This window comes from Labeo rohita, chromosome 10 (assembly GCF_022985175.1).
Source record: "Labeo rohita strain BAU-BD-2019 chromosome 10, IGBB_LRoh.1.0, whole genome shotgun sequence".
Taxonomy (NCBI): Eukaryota; Metazoa; Chordata; class Actinopteri; order Cypriniformes; family Cyprinidae; genus Labeo; species Labeo rohita.
Window position 1 is genome coordinate 28,961,371 of NC_066878.1, and position 24,836 is coordinate 28,986,206.

Consider the following 24,836-nt stretch of genomic DNA (forward strand, 5'->3'; position numbering starts at 1 on the left):
AGACTTTTGACCTCAGTTGTATATTTTCAGCAATAATGGGCGAAATAAAGCCAATTGTATTAATCTGAATACTGTTTACAAATTAATGCTTCTTATTGGATTAATACAAGTAAAAGTTGCGAACAACTTAAGTTAGAAACTAACAAGCCCATAGTGTAAACTTTACATCCCATTTTAAGTAAGACTGTAAAAACACCAATGCAACCTTACCCTGAATATTGGGAGTGGGCTTTTTTTTGCCTGTGAGCAACCACCCACAACACCCACAAAGTTCTGCACAGGCAAGCAGCACTCATGTTGTCTTCAGTAAATGTGAAAATCAAGTGTGAACTAGTATCGCCTAACAGCGAGGACTACAAAATGTTAGACGCAAGAAAATTCAGATAAACGCCATTGTATTTTGCTGTGGATACCTTAAAAGAAACTGATCTTAAGCCACAGATTCTCTTTCATCCATCTGCTTGCGGCCCTGGAGAGACACCCTTCAGCTGTGCCTCTTTAAAGAGTCCATCAAAGAACAAACAGGCTGCATGGATGATAAGTGACAGAAAAACAGCGATAGGGTGACATTGGACAAAATGTCAAAGTGTGTTCTAATCTAGCCCTCCCACCAAAAGAACTTCTCACTCTAAACAGGATTTGAGGAGCTAGTAGTGAAGCCAATCTTTGCCAAAGCCAAAGCAGTCCATTTTATCGGCATGCCCACTTCATTCTTACATTTCTATCACTGGCAATGATGAAACGCCACTGCTGAGAAATATCTGAGTGTTTTTACAAAGACTCCCACAATGTTTTCTTCACAAATGACCTTGTGGGTTGGGGGAAAAAAAAAAAACAAACAAATGTGGTGCAGAAGAGATTAAATGATTTACAACCAATTATTTTTATGTTATGACGGACAGCCGGTATAATTGTTGATACTAAAAAACATAATAGAACTGCAATCAGAATTTACATGCTGCAGGAGAAACCGTTTAGAATCAAATGATAATGGAAAAACATAAGCCTTTATATATTATTTCCAGTCAATTATTATATTTACGAGATGAACCCATATGAAATGCCACAACAATGTTATATTTACCAGTAGAAAGCTTGGGATTTCCTTTGAGTGCCAATTTTCCAGTTTAGGGAAGTCAATTAAAATTTAGAATTTGTCATAATTTAGTTGCAATTGAAACTGAATGAATTTAATTAGCATGCATTTTGTGTACTGTTGAAGAAGAAGAATTTTCATGGCCCACTAGAAGTTCTGTTGACTATAAGTAACTTTGCCGTTACAACTAACTCTTATAGAGTATTAGTAGACTGTTAGTTTAGGTTTATGGTTAGTAGAATAAGTTACAAAGAAAAAATAAAAATGTCCACACACTAAAATTACAGCTTTCAAAAATTATTCCCAAATGTGACCCTGGACCACAAAACCAGTCTTCAGTAGCACAGGTGTATTTGTAGCAATAGCCAAAAATACATTGTATGGGTCAAAATTATTTTTCTTTTATGCCAAATATCATAAGAATATTAATTAAAGATCACGTTCCATGAAGATAATTTGTAAATTTATTACCGTAAATATATCAAAACCTAATTTTTGATTAGTAATATGCATTGCTAAGAACTTCATTTGGACAACTTTAAAGGCAATTTTCTCAATATTGATTTTTTTTTCCTCCCTCAGATTCCAGATTTCAAACAGCTGTATCTCAGCCAAATACTGTCCTATCCTAACAAACCATACATCAGTGGAAAGCTAATTTATTCAGATAATGTTCAAACTCTTATGACTGGTTTTGTGATACAGGGTCACAAATTAGTACACAGACATTTTTTTACGTTTTGGTACATTTATGGTAGGAAATTTACAAAATATCTTCATGAAACATGATCTTTACTTAATATCCTTATGATTTTGGCATAAAAAAGCAATAATTTTGACCCATACAATGTATTGTTGGCTATTGCTACAAATATATCCACACTACTTTTGATTGGTTTTGTGGTCCAGGGTCACATTAATATATTTATATTGCCATAATTTCACACTGAACATCCAAATGAATGTAGAAACAACAAAGATGGTATATTTATATCTTTTTAAGTGGCCTATTATTAATGAAGACCAGTATCATTGAAACCAATACTGCTACTGTGGTCTCTATTAAATGCATTTTTTTTTTTCAACTTTAGCTATTAATTATAGCGATTCAATATTACAGTATAATTGAAAGCCATTATTTTTAACATTTTCATTTTCTAGAAATATAACTTAATTTAAGTGAACTTAATCTTCACATTAACTATAAATTGGATATGCATAAAATATATGTGACCCTGAACCACAAAACCAGTCTTACGTAGAACAGGTATATTTGTAGCAATAGCCAAAAACACATTGTAATGTGTTCCATGAAGACACTTTGTTAATTTCCTACAGCAAATATATCAAAACTTAATTTTTGATTAGTAATATGCATTGATAAGAACTTACAGTAATTTGGACAACTTTAAAGGCAATTTTATCAATATTTGGATTTTTTTCCACCTTCAGATTCCAGATTTTCAAATAGTTTTATCTCATCCAAATATTGTCCTATCCTAACAAACCATACATCAATGGAAAACAGCTTTCAGATGATCTTTCAGTTAAAAAAAAAAAAAAAAAAAGAAAGAAAAATTGAACCCTATGACTGGTTTTGTGGTCAGGGTAACATATAGATTTGTCTTTATTCAAGCTACAAAAGTTAAACAGCAACTAGAACAGTCACTGATTTCTCTTCTTTTGTTCTTTAATTTCCATCAATGACAGACCGCAGCAGATTTCACTTTAAAAGCAGCTCTGTCTCTTTAAAACCTGACACACAACACAGATCTGATACATATACTCATTCAAGACCGTTTACAAGGTAACCAGCCAAAACCGCACATTTGACGTAATTGTGCGTTTTTGTCTGTTGAACTGCTACTGGCACGCTGCATGCGTACAGCCAAACATGCAGACTTTCTCCAACTATAACAGTTACTTAATTTGATCATAATCTTCATCCAGTGTCTGTGCCAAAAGTTATGACCAATAACATTGTCTTTATATTCGTTTAAACCAGAGTTGTGGATATCTCATAACTCCCTCACACAAGCGTTTGACAACGCTGCCGACTATTGATGTTGCAGTGTCCAGTAGATTGTTGTTGTTGCGTCTCTTCCTTTTTGTTTTTTTAGCTGGCCCAGACCAGTGTTGCCACTTTGCGAACAAATTAGTGCAAAAACAATTCAAGGCATATGTGCAACCTGGCCGTACTCTTCCCTCAGGCCAGATGAATATGATTGGTGGGTCAGATTGGGCTTGTGGGCCGCCAATTGAATAGCCCTGGTCTAAAGTCTTACTGAATAATACTTCAGTCACATTTATTATTTTGCATTATCCTATGGCAGCATGTGCATGAGCATCCTTTTAAAACTTCTCAAAGAAATTAAATATTAAAATATACTTCAACATGTCAAGTAGTACTTGCATCTTCCAAACTCATCCGCATCCCATTTGCATCTTAAAAACAGCACAGTGTGACCGATGCGGTCACTGATAATGTCCATATTTTATGCATCCACACAAAAGGCTTTTTTGCTCACCTGCTGGCATCAGCAGATGTGATGGCGATGAGCGGGGGAGTGCGTAGTGCCAGAGTGGTGGGACGGGCAATCGGCTCAGTCTCTTTGCTGTTCCAGTCATGTTGCTCAGCTTGCCGGAAGACCAACGGAGGCAGCTGCAGGTTCCGACTGGAACGTCTGCGTACTTGGAAGAGCTCCACACCTGGAGCGGCTCCGTCCTCTGCCTCTGCTTCTGGGTACTCTGGGGACCCATCGCACACCTGGCAAAACACAAAGACAAACTTACCGTTTATTAGCGTTCGGCCGCTCACAGAGCTGTGTGGAATAGATAATGAACAGACTTGGCAGGTGTTGCGTACACAGCCCTACAGAAATGTCTTAGGTTTATGATAGTTTGAGTTGTACTCATATAAATGTGAAGGGGCAGGAAACTACACATATACACACACACACAGACTTTCTGGATCAGCCAGTTGTCAGTAGCAAATCAAATAGGGAAAATGAGGCAAGATACATGCAATGTATCAGTTTGCATCATGTGCCTTTTCTGAGATATTTCAGTTTCTACTCACGGAAATTTCTCAGAATCTCTCAAAATGTGCTCTGTGGAAAGCTTTTACCAAATCTTCATATTTCATATATTTCAAGTAATCAAAATCAAAGCATGTAATAAATAAAAAGACCAAAAGCACATTTTACATGTGCTTGATGCTGTTGTTCTCAGCTGTGATTACTGTAATATAGCATTTTTTTTTATTATTTAATGAACAATTTAACTTAAAAAAAAAAAAAAAAAAGTACATGATGTAGACGTGCTTTACCAGTATTATGGTCCTAAAACGGGCTTCATTTTTACCAAGCAAAATCTGATTTTGGGGTGAAATATGACCTGGATTTCTTCTTGACGGGCTTCATGAGATTCATCCTAGTATATAAATAGATTTGTAGAAAATGAGCTGGTGGTTATAATGGAGGCATGACCCCGAGATGAATTCCCAAATTAAGTAAATTAATTTCTTTAAAGAGCATGTCAAACCTCTTGGGACTCTTGGGGCTATGAATCAGTCTAAATTTAATTAGTGCAGAAAGAGTCCTTCCTTGTACATTCCGGTAAAGATTTTGGAAATATTTTTTTTTAAGTGAAAAAAGCATGGTCAAGTGTGCAACAAATACACTTATGAAGCGACATATCTTGTCATATTTTGGTACCGCACTTGCTGCCTCATTAATAAACCACATTTAATATTTTTTCTAAAGAGAGGCACTTAGTTTAGCTTTCTAAATGGCTTTCTAATATTTTAGCTTTCTCATAATGTCCAAAAATGAGCAAAACAAGCAGCAAATTGCCTAAAAAGCTTGTGTCTTCTGGGCTTACGGATATTAATTATTAAGATGTCTAACATTCTGTCATGCAACATTATTTATTGGACCCTTTAGAAGCGATCTGTTAATGAAGGAAGACAGTGACTGACAGTAAGGAGGAGAAACATACAAAAAAAAAAAAACAACAAAAAAAAAAAAAAAACAATATTCACACAGATATATACAGTACAATACACTTAATTCCCCTGGCACTCTCTCTGACGCCCACGAACAGCTCTGGGGAATCACCTAATAGGCCGTGTTTACATTACTAGCGCTCTATTCCAAAGAAGGGAACTGATATGTGCACAGCATCCATTCACAGTGCATGTCCCAAAGGGACTGTTGAACTGTGCCGCAATGAGATGGAAAGCTTGCTGTCAGAGGAAAGGTAACGAAGCCTCTGTGTTTTGCATTTCCCAAGCTGCTACTTCATTAGCATAAGTAGTGCGTCAGTGTAAACACAAAACTTATAAAGAGAGCGGTTTCCGTGGAAAAGAGACGCTGTCGTTCATTTGCATTTTGCATGGCTTCATTTGCCCATATTTAATATTTCAAGCTCTTGCTCTCTCTATTAACTGGCCCAATAACGTAATGCATTCATCATGACTGCATGTAAAGCAAAAGCATCAAAACAGCTATCAAATTAAAGCTCACCTCTATTTTCCCTTTTTGCAATAAGTCTCTAATGCACAATTCATTATTATAAGAGTAGTTTGACTCATCCACTGAAGCCTGTGGGCATGTTGAAAGCCGCGGCCCCCAGCACAAAGCATCAAGGGGTTCATTTATAGTCTGAGCAACATCTCGCACCGACGGCATATAAAACGCGTCCATGTGACTAAAGGGGACGGAATTAGCGAAAGAAGCGCGGTTGGTTGGCTGTCTGGAGACAGATGCCACAATATCACAAAAATTGCAGAAACACAATAAGATGATGCGCAGCGTTATTATAGAGTCAGAGTCACGTCAGGAGGAGCGGGTGGGAGACAGGGGGTTTAAAATAGTCTTTCAAAGCGGCTGTGGAGATGCAGATCACAGCGATGGTTTGAATGGCACGGCGCGCAGCGGAACAAAAGGAGTGAACCCTCCACCTGCGGCTCTCGGCAGAACGCGGCACTTTGTTCGGCGAGAAAACACAGGAAGGGGAATGTGAGGCTAATTTCAACTATTTGCCAGATGTATTCTGGGAAGAAAAAGGAGGCAGAGGTTATCGCTTGGGCGTGGGTGTGAACGGTTTGAACATCTTTCTCTGGACAATGGAGCATGACTCACGCTTGAGAGCTACTAAAAGCTAGATTGACTGAAAGGCCAAAAACAACCAGAACTGATCGATAGGCGTTTATAAAAACAGCTCTGACCAAGTTGGTCACGTTCAGAGCTGGGAAATAATACACATTAATTCTATATTAATATAATAAATGCTATTTTTAAAACTATTTTATTTACCATTTTATTTCATGGTAGAATTAAATTGGAAATTAAAATTTAACTACGAAACAAAAATATTTATCAAAGATTAGCTATTAATTATTCTTGAAGAAATAAGTGACTCTTTATGGCTTACTGATTTAAAAAGTAATCAGTGACTCTATATACATGCATATACGTCACCATTTTATTGGTCTTAATCTGGCACCTGGCGCTAATTTCCTATAATTATACGACAAAACTGGCAGCATCCCGCCAACTTTCATTGAGAGTATAAGATGGTGGGCCCTCCTCCAGCATGCTTGTCTTTTGGTATGAGGTGTTTGTGCTGATATGCTCTTTAGGTTTTCACCAAACTTGGCGCTGTGCCTTATGGCCAAACATTTCCACTTCGGTCTCGTCTGTTCAAAGGACATTATTCTAGTAGACTTGTGTTTTGTTCAGATGCGACTTCGCAGACCTAAACTGTGTTGCAATGTTTTTTTTTTTTTTTTTTTTTTTTTTTTTTTTTTTTAAGATAGAAGAGGCTTTCTTCTGCCAAGCCTTTTTTTCCCATTGTTGTTTTTAAACATATCTTCTTTTCGATTTTTTTAAAAAGTGAAGTTTAAAATTTATAGTTATATTTTCTTTGTAAATTATGAAACTTTGTTACAAAAAAAAAAAAAAAAAAAAAAAAAGCCCCACATTTTTCATGTCACTACCGAAACAGTACATTTTAGTGCATTGACTAAGACTGATTTTAACTACACCCCTACTTCTAGGAAATATTTGTCTCACTCATGGTGAGTAGATAGGCCCCATCATTTTTAAGGTAAATGTGTTCAAAAGTATGAAAAATCTGTGTAACTTTAAAGAATGTCACTACCGAACACCTTTTTTCTGCAATTAAGCACACTTTTTTGGGAGTTATTCCATAACATTTAGTTTTTGTGTGTGTACCCCTGTTCAGAACTGTGCTAGGTAGCCATGTACTGATTACCATCTTTGAGCTAGGTTCAAAAGTATATAAAATTGTTACTAGGGTTGCAAAATTCCGGGAATTTTCAAGACTGGAAACTTTCCATGGGAATTAACAGGAATATATGGGAATTAACGGGAATTATTGGGAATAAACTGTGAATTTGCAAAATTGCAGGAACTGGGAATGTAAATGTAGATGAGAAGAAAAACTTGCAGCATAATCTTGGATAAAACAACCAGGCTTAATGCAATTTTAGTTTAATTTCTGACCTACACACTGCTCAGTCACATGCACACTGCAGGGCTGTTAAGGCCACACACCCTACATCCACTGTACATTCCTCTATAACATGCACAGATCAAACTATCAAAATATATTATGGTTAGTGTTCATGTAAATTATATAAATATTACAAAAATATATATGTTTAAAACTTCCTTGTGCTGTGTGTAAGCTACTGTGCAACTAAATTATGCCATTGTTAAAACAAATACACTGGCTGAGCAAACATTTAGGTGAGATAATAATAATTTAAAAATCCCCCTCCCCCACACAGTCCCCCTAGTAGTCACCTAAGGGGGGAATTCCCCCCATTTTCTCTGAAGGCACAGTTGCTGCATTTGAGCCCAAGGGCTACATCTAAATTTTGATATTACTTGTGTAAATTAAGTAAGTTTAGGTAAGTTTAACTAGCAAAAACCAAAATGTTTATACAGTATATCTCATGTCCCAGTGTTTATACAGTAGCTAGCCAGTAAATCAGATATGAACAATCTAAGCTAGTTAGCATTATTTCATTTACTATTTAGGAAGTATCATGTGCTAGCTAGCTTAAGCTGCAGTGCTATTCCTTATACCTTCTGCTAGCCAGTTTTATACAGAAGTACAGAACTGGTCAAAAGTTTGGACACATTCCTATTTTTAATGTTTTCTGAACATCTCTTATGATTTCTTATGTACATCAAGCCTTCATTTATTTTTCAGCAAAAATACAGAACAAAACAGTAATATTGTGAAGTATTACAATTTAAAATAATGGTTTTCTGTTTTAATATACTTTAAAATATAATGTATTGCTATGAAAAAAGCTGAATTTACTACAGTCTTCATTGTCACATTGACGTAATCCTTCAGAAATCATTCTGAAATGCTGATTTATCAATTTTGGAAACAGCTGTGCTGCTTAATATTTTTTAAATTCCCTTTTCTTACAGGATTCTTTAATGAAAAAGAACAGCATTTATTTAAAATATAAATCCTTTTTTAACAGTACAGTACTGTTCAAAAGTTTGGGGTCAGTATGTTTTTTTTTTCAATACTTTTATTAAACAAGGATGTGTTCAGTTAATAAAAAGTAATAGTAAAGACTTATATTGTTAGAAAAGATTTCAGTTTTGAATAAATTATGTTCTTTTTAAGTTAAATCCAGGCAAAAAGCATCAGATTCCAAAAAAAAAAAAAAAAAAAAAAATGTAATTTTTAAAATTTGTATTAGTTTGCATGCATGTCAGCTTATAATCAAACAAAATGTTGAAATTTATATTTGTTTATGATACAGCTTCTCTAAATTTCCCCAAATTTCCCATAAATTCCCATAAATTCCCGTAAATTCCCGTAAATTCCTGTTAAATTTCCAAATTGGAATATTTCCAAAATTCCCCGAACAAAGTTTCCATGGAAAGTTTCCGGAAATTTTCCGCCCCTTTCCAACCCTAATTGTTACTACCAAAAAATTTGGTGGCATTTCGGTAGTGATATCTTTGTTTTTTTGGGTATTATCCCATGAAATTGTCACTACCGAAACAGTCACAAGTGATACATGTCATCATTGTTTCGGGAGTGACAAAAGGGAACACACAATCCTATATTTGTGGGAAATAAACAATTTTAGTACAGTTATGCCATTTCTTTAAGTATTTTAGTATGTTTAAGTAGTGTTTTAGTGTGCAAGTTAAAATTCTCTAACGTGATGTGGTCGCTACCAAAGCATTACTGTCACTACCGAAAATGTGCTGTCACTACTGAAACATGAGAAGTTTTATCAAAAATAAAAGTATACTGAATTATCAACTAAGATTATAATTTTAATATGTTCAATGTATATTCAAAACTAATAAATCCTTAACTTTGAAATCAGTATGATCAACTTTTTGCCTTTAACAAAGAAAAATTACATTCAAAATACAACAAATCTGATAAAAGTACACTTGAAATATTGTTAAAAATGTAATTGTTTTTGATTAACCTCTATAAATTTAATAAAATAGCAAAAATATATATTAACAAAATGTAGATGTAAGCAAAATCTTATTAGTCATTATATCTCTTCTTTTCAAATTATTACCACTACCGTGTTTCGGTAGTGACAACTTTGACAAGGACAAATATTCCAAAACTTTCTGAAAATACAATATGAGAAATAACTGCACAATTAATAGAAATGTGTATATACAACTTGAATACATACACTTTTTTTTGAAGATGTTTTCCAACTCTGACTTTGGGCCAATTCTGTAGAATGGCCTATATATGGATGCATTAAATTGATAAAAAATGACAGTACAAACATTTACATTTAAAATACTCAATACTCCATCTCGTATAAATGTTATTCTTTGGAATTTCTATTCATCAAGGAATCCTGATTTTATTTTATTTTTTTCCCCAAAAAATGTTTCTTGAGCAGCAAATCAGGATTTCTGAAGGGTCATGTGACACTGAAGACTAAACTATGAAAATTCAGCTTTGCATCACGTAAATAAATTACATTTTAAAGTATATTCACATAGAAAAAAGCTTTGAAATAATATTTCTCAATATTGCCATTTTATTTTTTGATTAAATAAATGCAGCCTTGATTTTGATTTTTTTTTTTTTTTTTTTTAAATGTTCTAAATATTAGTTCATATCCAGCATATGATGGGGTGCAACCAAAATGCTTTTTCTTGCATTAAATAAGGCTTCTTTCTGACCCAGATGGTAAATTAATCATAGGTGTACTGTTGCTCTCTGCAAATGTTAAGCCTCCTGAATTGGCTTGCAGTGGGAGAACACGGCCACCTCCTTCACTGGAGGATGAGCTAAAATATTCATGTCGTTTCACAGTAGCTACTTTCGTTTACAGTCATTGGCTGTATATTAAAAGAGCCAGTAGTCACTCAGAGAGACTGAGATGGTTCTCTTTACACCAAACGGCCTTGACTCACTCAATAGGGCTGCAAGGCAGATGTCGTTTTGTGCAAATATTACATCTAATTGTGTGCGTGTATACACAATTTACGCCATTAGCATGCTCGTCCTTCACAGAGCAGACAAACACAGCCCTATCACTCAATGTTATTTATCCCTTGCTGGATGGCCTGACTGTGTTTCAGAAAGTGAAAAAAAAAAAAAAAAAAGAAAAAAAAAATCAGGATACATCCATCCAGTGTGTGAAGCATTACAGGGTTCAGGGAATAAATCAGCCGTTTCATCACTCATCCGTCAGTTGAGGTATCCCGGGAGTTACAGGAGCCAGAGATCGGATCAGCACAGCACCGTTATCCGCCGTTCAAAGGCTGCTCCTGTTAATAACTGAGAAGCCATTTACAAGATTAATCTTGCAGATCAGACGGCATGAGTTATCTGTTGACTTTTGCTAAGTCCTAACCTTCTCTTAGATGCCTTGATTGACTCTGTAAAGACGAATTGCTTAATTTTCTTGAAAGAGGCATTTTCATTACTTTTAAAGTCAACATATTAATAGTGTTTTACTTTTGCAACATGCCATAAATCCAGGTACAAAGGGATATTCGATGAGAAAACAAGCATGATTTTATCCACTGGAAGTTGAATTGAGAAGACAAAAAGCGTGGTACTAGGTGTAGTACTAATTTTTTATTTTTTATTATTTTTTTTTTTTTACAGTAAAACTGCTAGTAAATTTAGAAACAAAGTAATGCAAGGGGGTCAAAAAAAGAAGATAGACAGACATGTATAATGATGAAAGCTAAAATATTAAATGTCATGGATGAATATTTACTGAGTAATCCACTATTTTGTAGAGGGAGGTGAAAATGGCAATTTTCACCTGAAATTCAGAGTCAAGTTACAGGGGGGGTAAAAATAACTTCAGAAAGACGGCAGCATCATAATGTTATTTTTACACAGAGATTAGTAGTTATATTAGTAAAATCGACTTCAGCAATCTTTGTTGCATTATGTTCCAATGGTGACCATTCAAAATGGGGAAAAAGTATTTTGAGTTTTTCTCCAAAGTTTGCATGCCTGTAACTCAAGTAGTATTAAAGATATCTTAATGCCCTTTTAGATATTGGGTCTCAACCAACATTCCTTTTGGCATCTTAATTTTTAAGGTCCTATGAGATTTGGTTCCAGAGATATTGGAAATTCAATATAGCTCCAGGAGTAAATTGTTAAATGTGAGTCAGTTAGAAAAAAAAAATGAGACTTTTCTTTTAAAGAGGAATGTCTGAAGAACAAATAAGTCTAGACATGTATCTCATTTCTTTCTGTCAAGACAACTGCACTGAATACCAGTCTGAGTGCCATAAACATTCTTTTTCCAAAGTTTGCATACCTATAACTTAAGTATTTATGATATCGCAATATGATTTTAGATTCTAGCTCTTCGTACACTTTTCTTTTGGAATCTTCATTTTCAAGGCCCTACATCATTCAGTCCCAGAGATATGGTGATCTCAATGAGGCTCCATCTCCAGATAGTTGAATATTACCCATTTTTAGTGGTCGAGTGTTGGTCACTTTGTATGCAGCCGATGCTTATTTTATTTAAAGAACAATGTCCGAAAGAAGAAATTGTATCTTGTTTCCCTCTGTCAAGACAATTGTATAGAACATCTCATATTGTCTCATTTTTCAAACTGACTCACATTTGATTTTGACCACTGAAAATGTGTTAACTTTAAAGATATACTCCTGGAGCCATATTGAATTTCCAATATCTCTGGAACCAAATCTCATAGGACCTTACATATTTAGATGCCAAAAGGAAAGTTGGTTACAGACATGCAAACTCGAAAAGTGCTGTCTCCCAATTTTTTTAAAATGGTCACTGTTGGCACATAATGCAACAAAGATTGCTGAACTCAACAGATTTTACTAACAGATCTACCAATCTCTGTGTAAAAATAAGATAATGATGCTGCCATCTTTCTGAAAGGGGTCAACGGATGCAGATTTTCCACAAGTTGATATGATTCTTTAGGGTCTTAATGAAAAGTCTCTAATATACTTTGATTAAAAATTTTCAATGGTTTTGTAAAACAACACCCTTTTTACCTTGTCAAAATGAGCTCTGCAAAATCATCTCATTCTAAGGGGTTGTTCTTTTAAATGCAAATGAGCTCTGCTCGCCCCGCCCCTCTCTTCTCTCTGTGGAATGACGAGCTTGTTTACTTTAGCCGTGTTTAGCCGCTAAACTTCCTAACTACCACTTTATAAGGAAAGGCGATCTCAAAGATTCATTAAAAAACGCTTATACACACTTCTGCTGTAAGTGAAGCTGGATCACAAATGATTTGCGCGAACATAGACGGATATATGTAGATCAGGAGGCGCACTGCATTCACAAACAAATGTAATCCATCTTCAGCTGCTCAGATGTCGGGAGTAAATGACGACCACTATGTTCATTATTACATCCAGCACTCACAACACCTCAATCGCTCAATCGGAGGTATTCTTGTCTAACTTACATCCCTGCTTAAGCATCAAAACAAAAGAAAAGTTACTGTACTGTGACAGCTGGTCTAAGGTAAGAGCTCATGTCAACCAACTATTGTGGGAGCGGCCTCTGTGGGTGTGACGACACACCGACAGGCATCTGAGAACGGCTCGATTTGAAAAAGGGGATTTATTTTTACAGATGAATTAAAAACCACTGCATGGATTTTTATCATTATAGGGTAGATTTGTACATACACTGCCAACACACATTAATGTTCAAACAACATGAAAAAGTGAAGTTTGCATCCGATGACCCCTTGAAGTCATTTTTTACCCCCCTGTAAGTTGACTCTGAAATCTAAGGTAAAAATTGCCATTTTGACCTCCCACTACAAAATAGTGGATTACTCAGTAAATATTTAAATCAATGACATTTAATATTTTGGCTTTCATCACTATACATGTGCATCTCTGCAAAAACAGATAAATATTCATTGGAATAACTAATAAATTGTGGAATGTGTATTGAAAAAGCAGTAGCTCACGTTGACTTGAATTGCTTCACCAGATAATGCAATTGTTATTTGACTGATGCTGGGTCTGTGTTATTCAAGGATAATCGATTCCCCTTGGGAATCACATTCTTGTACACACACCCATGATTTAGGCCTTAAAAACCAAGAGGGGCAGCACAAGGGTCCTCTCAGCTGTAGAGGAAAACTACTTGAACCCGCAGCCATGTGGCTTGGTTCGATATCAAAGGCTGAACCAGAGAACATCGTCTGACAAAAGACAAATAACCTTGAGTTCTCCCTCTCATCAGTTGCAATGATCGCTCTCCATGTCGCTTCTGCAGCTCCTGCGACCTATGGATTCCCGCTTGAATTGCAATTAAGCGCCCCATCATTCTTTTGGAGGAAGCTCTGATGTCGAATGTGTAGCTTATCTTGAATCAATCAGAATCGCAGGCTGAATGAACTTCCCCACAAATGGAGAATGCTAATCGGTGCATCGCGATGGGTTTGATAATTGCGCTCTGGCGTTGCTTACTTGCGTTTCAAAATGCGCATGTTATGATGTTAATCCAATTATGCAAATGGGTTGCATTGCCAGATCCGTGTGACCATTAGGATATTTTATCATTCGGCACTCCTGCTTGACAGAGACTAAAACTTTCTGGCCCAAAAGCATTTTTGATCTCCAAGCAGTCAAAGTGCTAAATGGATTTGGCAGTACAGATTTAAACATGAAATGTGAAATGCAACAATAATGGTTTTGCAACTACAGTCTGCGACAGAGGACATTTACAGAGATTTCATTCTTTTATCAAAGAAATATGACCTTTATACACACACTTACATAATCAAAAGGCAGCTTAGGAAGAGCAAAGAGAGATATTCATTGAAAGAAATGTCATAAACTGGCATGTGTCTGCATTAATTTAGACCAGTGTAATTATTGCAGGGAATATTTGCCTAGTTTGAAAACAGAATGGTTGCTGCTAAGATGATCAACAAAACACAATGATTTGTAGGGGCGTAACGATGCATTAATATGGACTGATACATCAACAATACGATACATCAATATATATATTAAAAAAAAAAAAAAAAAAAAAAAAAAAAAGGCAAATGTGAATAAAAATCAAGTATTAGAAACAGTGCAACTCACCAGTTGGCTGGTAACTTTTTCTGCAAGACTGTGTTGTAATTATATAAATATGTAATTAGATGCACTGTGCACGTCAGAGCGAAACACTGTGATCTTTTCACGCTTCACAAATAAATACTGCTCCACATGAACTCCATCTCTGCAAATGCAGTGAGTTTGATTTTGCTCATGACGTGCATTTGAAAATTAACATACGCCAAACATCTTCCCAAGTTTGTAATGAAAATGACTCATAAATCTGCTGTTAAGAAAACAGCCCATATTAAAAGAGAAGCTTCCCTGCAGCTTTCTGCCAAAATTAAATCTCTAAATGTAAAACAAAATGTAATTTAAAGATTTAATAATTTGTTCAATTTATTAAGGAAAAAAAAAAAAAAGAATAATTATATTTTTAAATAATTAAATAAAATTAATAACCAGTTGCAATTAGATGCATTTCCCCAAATGTGACCCTGGACCACAAAACCAGTCATAAGTAGCATGGGTATATTTGTAGCAATAGCCAACAATACATTGTATGGGCCAAAATTATTAATTTTTCTTTTATTCCAAAATATTTATTGGTAATATGCATTGCTAAGAACTTAATTTGGATAACTTTAAAGGCGATTTTCCAAATTCCAAATTCAAGTCTCGGCCAAAGTCTTAAAGTCTTATTCTAACAAATCATACACCAATGAAAACCTTATGTATTGAGCTTTCAGATATATGAATCAGATGTATAAAATCTCAATTTTAAAAAAATAATAATAATAATAATAAAAAAAATACCCTTATGACCGGTTTTGTAGTCTAGGGTCACAAATTGTGCTGCCTGTTTTTTTTTTTTTTTTTTATGAAATAATGCACATACATTTTTATGGCACTTTTATTTTGCACTCTTTGTCCTAAAGGGGAAAAAAAAAAAAAAAAAAAAAGGTTCCACTAGAAAACTACTGTTTGACTGTAGTTTATTGTTTTAACTGAGATGTCATCAAATATTTGATAAGTTTCAAAATTTATTTTTTACATTTTTTTTTTTGGTTGCTAGATTTGAACATTTTAGAGGCTTTTTTGATTGTTATGGAGTCAAAATAGGGCCATATATATCTGCAAAATAAAACAATGTTTTGCAAACAAAAAATATGTTTTGCAAATAAAAATAGAGTATTGAGAAAAAAAAATTGCTTTTTTGCAAGTAAAAAAAAAAAAAAAAAAATTGCAAAAGAAATGTTAACCCCTGAGAGAAAAAATAAAGTTTAGCAAAGTAAAACTTCAGCAGCATTGACTTTGCAACACATATTTCCCTTTGCGCCGCTCCTTTAAATCCGCGTTTCAGTCATCCATGCCTCTGCGGCGCAAGCTTTCCTTTGCGCTTCATTTTTCTATGCGCCTCGCTTTGTGTCACTGATTTGACGTGGGGGAGGGGTCAAGAGGTTGGGGTGTGTACAAGGGACGAAGGCGCGTGTTCCCCTCTCGTTACGTCATCAGCGCGAGCCCCGGATCTCAGGTGTGTATTATTGATCGCTTTCTTCTTCTTATTATTATTAGACTCCTATATTATTAATAACAGATACTTCAGACCGGCCCAAATAAGGCTGTCACGATTAACAGACATTATATTGTACATGTAAATCATGTACAATATAATGTGTGTAAATCATGTGATGAGGTCGCTAGAGGTCGCTCTCGTGCGAAATTATTATTAATATACTTTATTATCATGAAAATACCTGGGGAGGTTTTGGGAATATTGATAAAATGACGTCCATATGCATTTCCTATAACGTTATGCGTGTTATTGTCTTCCTCTACTGCGCTTATTTTGAGTTTTCGCACGAGAGCGACCTCTAGCTTTCGGGTGCAACAGTATTTTACCTATTTCACCCACAAGCTGTTCATAAATCATGTACAATGTAATGTCTGTTAATCGTGACAGCCTTATTTGGGCCGGTCTGAAGTATCTGTTATTAATAATATAGGAGTCTAATAATAATAATAATAATAATAATAATAATAATAATAATAATAATAATAATAATAATAATAATAATAATAATAATAATAATAATAATAATAATAAGAAGAAGAAGAAGAAGAAGAAGAAGAAGAAGAAGAAAGCGATCAATAATACACATCTGAGATCCGGGGCTCGCGCTGATGACGTAACGAGAGGGACACGCCTTCATCCCTTGTACACACCCCAACCTCTTGACCCCTCCCCCACGTCAAATCAGTGACACAAAGCGAGGCGCATAGAAAAATGAAGCGCAAAGGAAAGCTTGCGCCGCAGAGGCACGGATGACTGAAACGCGGATTTAAAGGAGCGGTGCAAAGGGAAATATGTGTTGCAAAGTCAATGCTGAAGTTTTACTTTGCTAAACTTTATTTTTTCTCTCAGGGGTTAACTTTTCTTTTGCAATTATTTTTTTTACTTGCAAAAAAGCAATTTTTTTTTTCCTCAATACTATTTTTATTTGCAAAACATTTTTTGTTTGCAAAACATTGTTTTATTTTGCAGATATATATGGCCCTACTTTGACTCCATAGATACCAATATATTTCCTTTTGGAAACATCAAGTCTCTCCTGTGTGAAAATTCTAAGCAAATTATTTTTAAATTCAAGTAGTTTAACATGAACTATTTGTTGGAATTAAATATACAATAATGAAGTTCTTTCATAATGACAGTACACTGAAGCTTTGAAAGTAACTATAAATAAACTATATATAAATATATAATTATTTTTTCCAGATAAATGCTGTGGTAACCTAACATTTTATTTAAAGATTTAACATCTGTGGATGGTCTACAGTATAAAAGTTGTAAAAATTCAGAAAATCTTTTAGAAAAAAAATTTTGAAAAAAAAAAAAAAAAAAAAAAAAAAAAAAAAAAAAGTAACATTACACATTAATGAATAAATCAGTATATATACACACACACATTTATTTAAATTTACAAGTGTCATGTTTGTGTTTTTTATGCAAGTTATAGCATCTTACCTTTAAATCAAAAACTCATGATTTTATGACACCAATTACTGCTTCATTTAATCAGAAACAGTCTAAATGTTATTTCTGTAATTAATTACACATGCTTTTTGATTCATTTTTTAACCATTAAAAGAGACTAGAAAACTGATTTCATAGATCTCTAAATAATGCATGGTCATTAGATGACTGAAGATTTCTATTTTGATATTCTGATGACTTTATGTGTGAAAAGGACGTTATGAGTGTCTTATCTATTGTGATGTATAAATGGCTAAATGGCTTCTCATATAAAAAAAAGACAGGATTTAATTTGTTTATAATAAACAGCCATATTTAACAGAAATTAAGTATTGTCTATTTCCATTTCATGGATAGTTTATGAAACTAAAGTGTATTTATTGTTGTGCGAGTCCTAACTGGAAAAGAGGATTTGGAATTTTCAGAGAATTTAATTAAATGTTCATGTTCTATTTTGGTTGCATTTGCAAGTTAATTAAAAAAAAAAAAAGTGACTGCTTGTATGAAATCAGCACATAATACAGCATCATCAGTATCATCAATCACAACCCCCTGAATCTAATCAAAAATTGTAATCATGTCACAGCATGTTTTTGAGGTATCGGCAAACATCGTATCGCTGAAAATAAACGTCAGTTCGCATCGTCCCGAAACATCCGATTTACAACCCTAATGATTTGAGGAATCATTCATGCCTAGAGCACAAATGCCGTAGGATGAGCTACACCCTGAAGTTAAATAGCGCCAGGGGTTTGTTCAGCACCCATTTCCTCCATCATTCACTACAAATATCATCTAATGGCTCTTTCCGGCCATTTAAGATCCATTAAATCTCTAGCACCCATTTCCAAAACGGAATAATTGCTACTCCCAAACGAGCCTGCGATACTTTTTCTTACACACTTCCAGCGAACAACCTGAAGACCTCCATGTCAGACAGAAAGCACACTTGATTCTTTTTCCATTAGCTCAGGATTGGCTCCAAAACTCCAAAGTGAATTACAGTCACAAGCGTCGCTCTCGATACATAACACCATATGTCCCAGGATGCACGGCTGTAATCCCAGTCAAACCCTCAGAGGGATGACTACAACAAGTGCCGTCAGCAGGTTGTTGGTTCTGCGTTTGAAGCAATAACTTTGTCTAAGCCCTCACAGTTGGGTTATATTTTTAGACATGTGAGGCAACAAACTAAAGAAGCCCAACAGACTCGGAGTAACTGTCAGCTGGAATAAGAGATACCGTACCACCCTACAGCCATTCCGCAAAGCTCGCATTAACATTTTAATTGCATAAAATAAGCCGGTGTAACAGAGGCGAGCAATCGCAGGCTATTCTGATAAAGCAACAAACACTTCCCCTGTCAATATTACTCTGTCATATGATAGCTTAAACAATCACCAATACTGTAATATTGCTGTAAGATTCTTTGGGGCCTAATGGATTAGTGCAATGAATAAAACTCCATATTAATGTAAAATTCATGAGTACTTTTCAAACCTCAGCATCTGCTATAACCCTTGAGAGAAGCAGCATTTTAAAAGGGTCATATCTTGGAAAACAAGTTTTTTTTTTTTTTTAGCTCTTTTGAAATTTAATATGCTGTGTAGGAAAAAAAAAAAAAAATGAAAAAAGCAAAATGGGTCATTATTTGACAACCACATTAATATGCAACCAGCAAACAACTTGACCCATAATGAGTGACAATGTGACCAATAGCAGTACACTATACAGATGCTAACCAATCAAAATCGATATAACAGACTATTTAATTCTAAAGGTGAAATGAAGTGAAAAATGCTGCACAAGTGTAAAGTTGCAGTGGTCAATGGGATGTATGTGTGAACTGTGAGAAAGATTAGCTGAAGCTCTCAGGCCCAAGTGAATCTTTTACACATTTCAGTGGAGCATGACGTTGTGAATCCACAACAGCAGAATGCATTGTCACCCCTGCCGCCCTTCCAAGGTCGTGACTCATGATTCTGCAGTGAAAGTCTATTGCTCAAAGGTTGCCCTTTCATCGCTCAGGGGATTTCGCGGCTGCCGTTTTTATTCGAGAGTTAAATATTCACAAACTTCAAACTTGAGAAAAAAAGAAACAAAATTGCTAAAAATAAAATGTAAATTAAAAAAAATAAATAAATAAAATACAGCCAGATACAAATATTGAAAATTAAAAACAAATAATAATAAAATTAAGTACTAAAATTACCAAAATAAAATAAAAATAAAATTACAGCTAAATAAAATCTTTTTACAGGTAAAAAAAAATAAAAATAATAAAAACACAAGTTAACCTAAGTACTAAAATTACTAAAACTAAAAAATAAATTACAGCTAAATATAAATATTAAAATAAAAAAAAAACTAATACTAAGGAAAAAAAAATAATTTTTGTTTAAGTATTAAATTACTGAAACTAAAATAAAACATGACAGCTAAATATTAATATTTAAAAATTAAAACACTAAAAAAAAAAAAAAAAAAAAAAAAAAAAACAACTTGCGATTAAGTTCTAAAATTAACTATTTTTTAGTACATAACTATTAAAAAATAAACATAAGACCAAAAAAAAAAATTAACTTAAGCTAAAGTACTAAAATTAAATAAAGAAATTACAGGTTTAAAAAAAAAAAAAAACTAGTACTAAAAAGTACTAAAATGACTAAACCTTTAAAAAAAAAAAAATACAGCTAAACACAAATGCATGCATGTATGCATGCATGTATGTATGCATTTATATATGTATGTATATATGTATATATATATGTATGTATATATGTATATATATATGTATATATATATATATATATATATATATATATATATATATATATATATATATATATATATATATATATATATATATATATATATATATATATATATATATATATATATATATATATATATATATATATATATAATAAAAAAAATAATACAAATTACACTTAAGTTTAAGTACTAAAATTGCATTGCCAAAACAAAAATAAAATTACAAAATTAACTAAAAAGAGAACTTAAAGGAAGAACTTAAGTACTAAAATACTAAAACTAAAAAATTAATTAAATGTTAAACAATAAAAAAGACAAAAAATTAACACGTTTATGTACTAAAACTACAAAAACTAAAATAAAATAACAGCTAAATATAAATAAAATAATATAAATAAATAAATTAAAAAAACTAATAAAAAGAAGACTCATGCATCTTAAGAAAAAAAATTAACAAACTAAAACTAAAATAGTTAATTAAAAGTAAGCAAAAAAGTTAATTAAACTTAAGTTTAGGTACTAAAATTACTAAAAAAAAAAAAAAAAAAAAAAAAAAAAAAAAAAAAAAAAAAAAATAATAATAATTCAGGAAAAAAAAATGTTAATTACACTTAAATTAAACTTAAGTTTAAGTACTAAAATTACTAAAGCTAAATAAATAAATCTGAAATAATGAAAACGGAAAACTAACAATATTAGTTTTACAGAAAATTAAAAATAAAAGCCAATTCAAAATATGAATAAATAATATAATATAATATTAATAACACCACAATAAACTGCTCCAAACGTGAATTATTCCTCAAACTGTGTAGCAGAGAGATGTGCTATTACATATTCATGACAAAATGGGCTAAAAACATAAAAAGGGTTATTATGAACACCCAAGCAACCCTACCATTACCTAGTAGCAACCATCCACAACACCCTAGCGTCATAGTAGACAGTTTAATGATAGTTTAAATATCAACCATGTCTCAAATGTTTTCTGATAAAATTATTAAATGTCTTAAAAAGGAGAAACAAAAACAGGGACACATATTAAGACGAGACAAGATTAGAGCACAGAGCTAGAAAATTAATATTCATTCCAAACATTGAGGGCAATGATATGAACAGGGCAACAACAATCACCGCACTTACACAAATGATTAATTCAGGGTCACCTCAGGCTAAGGAGCAAAATGCTTTCTGTAAGAATAAGCAATCAAACAATAATCAAGGGGAAATTGCTGCAGTGTTTCAGGAGAGAACTTCAGATAAACAGCCTGCTTAAAGCAAAAGAGCATACGGGAGAGGAGGAAAGATGGAATGAGAGGAGGAAGAGCGATGTACAAGCATATGGCTGAGGGCGTTGGGGTTGTGTATGTGTTGCTGAGGGCTTTATGAGGTGTGTGCCTGCTGTACGTGGGATAAATGTAGCGTCTATTCAATTCAGCTGCTCTAGCCAGCGTGATGTACAAAAGATTTAAGGTTTCGCTTGTCACCGAGAGCAACAATTGAAGGTGAGGAATGACTTGCAAGACGAAAATGTCATTTCAGGTCACACGGCTGCTGAATTTTGAAAAGAAGTTCACTCTTGACTGACTGAAGCGGGTAAAAATGACAGCGAAAAGAGACGTGCACAAGAACTTCAATTAGTGATGATTTAAAAAAAAAAAAAAAAAATTGTCTAAACAGTCAAAACAATCATGTGCACTTGTTATTCAATATTGAAAGAACGGCTCACCCAAAAATGAAAACTCCAACCCTCAGGCCAAACTCTCACCCTCAGGCTATCCAACAGGTTTTGTACAGATAGTGTAAAATGAAATTCCAGCACTTAAGGATTTTAAGCACTACTTTTATTCTAAAAGGACTTAAATCAGAGATCTCACTTATCGAAACATGTCTTCCATTTCAAAATCTAAAAAAAAAGAGAAGAGAAATATATAAATAAAAATATTAAAAAAAAAAAAATAAAATAAAAATAAAGTGAAACATGCATTACAAGTATTACTCCTAAAGTATTCCAAAGTATTCCTTTTTTTTTTTATATAACTGTACTGCCTGAATGGCTTGATGTTTTTTACTGCTTTGCGAACCCACACCTAAGTCCCAATCTGAATCAAATGATTCACGATCCACGCTGTGAAATTTTCATCTAAAGCAAAAGATTTTCGAAATCGCTCCGAAATCCTGATCTGAATCATTTAATTCGCGAAATAATTTATGAACCGTTCTGATCTGAATCAAATGATTCCTGAAATGATTCATGAACCGTTCTGATCTGAATCAAATGATTCACGATACGCATTCCAAAGTCCCGATCTGAATCAAATGATTCGTGATCTACTTTCTGAAGTCCCTATCAAGCAAAGTACATTGACAACAAAACAAAACAAAAACAAAACAACAACACAGACCAAGCTGTAAATGTATGAATGTGGTAGTTTAAACAGGTACAGAGATAAGTTAAATCCACAGTCATTAGTTGTAATAGCAATTATTATTAATTCAATTTCTGTGTGTTATTTGGTGAGGGAAAAAATAAAAAATAGAAATAATAGATTATAGATATAACTGTACTAGGTATTAAATATACATTTAGGGCTGTGACCGTCGCAATGACAACCGCGCCACCGCGGTGGTCGGTTGCCACCGGCGGTACTGCACATGATGTCACACAATCTATAACAAGCATAAAATACGGTGTTTCTACAAGAATTATTGTGCCGTGGCCGTGTTTAGTGTCCCCGCTGGCAACAGCAGCGAGTGCAAGTGCCTTTGCAGCTGCTGGAAGAGATCCACGTTCATACGCACACAATAGGCTAAAGCTTGCAAAACTCCGGGAAAAGTAATTACTATGAATGTGTGAGGGAAATAATGAATTAATAATAAACTAGTATTTTCTGAGCAAGTGTCGCTAAGATGACGATCTCGATTCGCCATCTGCTCATTGGACGCGCCTTTAGAGAGAATTTATAATGAAAGAGTTTTTGTTTTCGATTTGAATTTTCTAGTTTTAAAGTAGTATAGTAATAATTTAAAGCTTTCTATCGATATATTTATCTGTAAGGCAAGTATTCGCTGAGTTTCGTTTCATTTTTGTGCAGCGCTCCTGTTCAACGCCGAGACATCAGAAAGCGCATTTTGTGTGTTTTCTCTATTTTTACAAAAGCACAACATTTTGTTAATATTGTGAGTGCACGCAAATAATATTACACTCTTTACAGTTCCGGATGATATATTACGCTTACCTTTATGAGCAAAGATTACGGCGTATTTAATTTTTTTTTGCAAGTGATTGCGCTGGCGCCTCCATGTCCTGCAAAGCGCATTTAGCTTCCCCCTTCTCCAACAAACGATTGTATACGCATAATAGCGTGCATTTATCTAAGTTAAACGTTTAAAATAACATTGTGATATGCTTGAAGATTTTATTTTAGGCAAGTCGTGATGATTTGAGAAGGCAAAATTGATCAAACATAGGCTGTGATCAACTCGCTGGCTGCCTCTGGCCGCTCGGTCGTTACGTTACAATCTTAATTTCGTTAGGGCAAAAATCTTAATTTAACAAACAAAAATGTTCCAAACACATTTCTAAATTAACTTTATAAAGAAACGAAAATAAATATAACCACATTCCTATAAAATTCAAAACTGAGCTATTTTAATGGATGCAACAGTGTAATGGGAAAGAGTGAGGGAAAACAAAAAAGACTCGGGTCGGTAATTTTGATGAGCCGTCGGACAAGGGTTGGGCTAGGTTGTCACGAATTTATGCAACAATTGTTTGTTTAATATTTACCGTTCTTATTTTAGCTACTTTCTCATTTAAATGTATAATTTCTTTGATATTTACTTCAGTGTTTTGTAGGCTGAAATAAACACGCACGTTTGTTATGTTTCAAAATTATATATCAACACCGCGCCACTGACGGTAGTTGGTCCATTACCACCGCGATGGAAAAAAAAAAAATCTGCCACCGTCACAGCCCTATATACATTGATATGATTTATGATAATAACAACATTCTAACATAATATAGTATTAGACAGCAGAAAGAGCAACAGATATGATCATCAATATAATGAGCATTTAAGTATATTCTGTTAAGGCTTAGTCACTTCTTGGTTGAGTGACTTCAAAACATTGCGCCATGTACAATCACTAATGCAGATCTATTTTCATAATCAATATAAAGATGTAAACAAATTAAATGACAGTGACAGATGATAGATGACCATTGCAGATAACCTCATACCCCTCAAAGTCCCACAGCCGCTCCATCCCCGCTGGCGTGGGCAACCAACAGACCAATCGCCAGTACTACTATTGCTTAGCTCACATTATCTTTTTCTCACATTAGC

General features: G+C 34.0%; 1 protein-coding gene across 4 annotated transcripts in view; it reads right to left on the reverse strand.

The window, feature by feature from the left end:
- Window positions 1–24,836, reverse strand: part of LOC127171578 (cAMP-specific 3',5'-cyclic phosphodiesterase 4D) — a 267,521-nt gene that overhangs the window by 192,534 nt on the left and 50,151 nt on the right. For all 4 annotated transcript variants that reach the window (XM_051120308.1, XM_051120303.1, XM_051120305.1 and 1 more), the window contains exon 3: window positions 3,625–3,863. In XM_051120308.1, coding sequence (XP_050976265.1) covers window positions 3,625–3,863 — 239 coding nt within the window. The remainder of the gene's footprint in view (window positions 1–3,624; window positions 3,864–24,836) is intronic.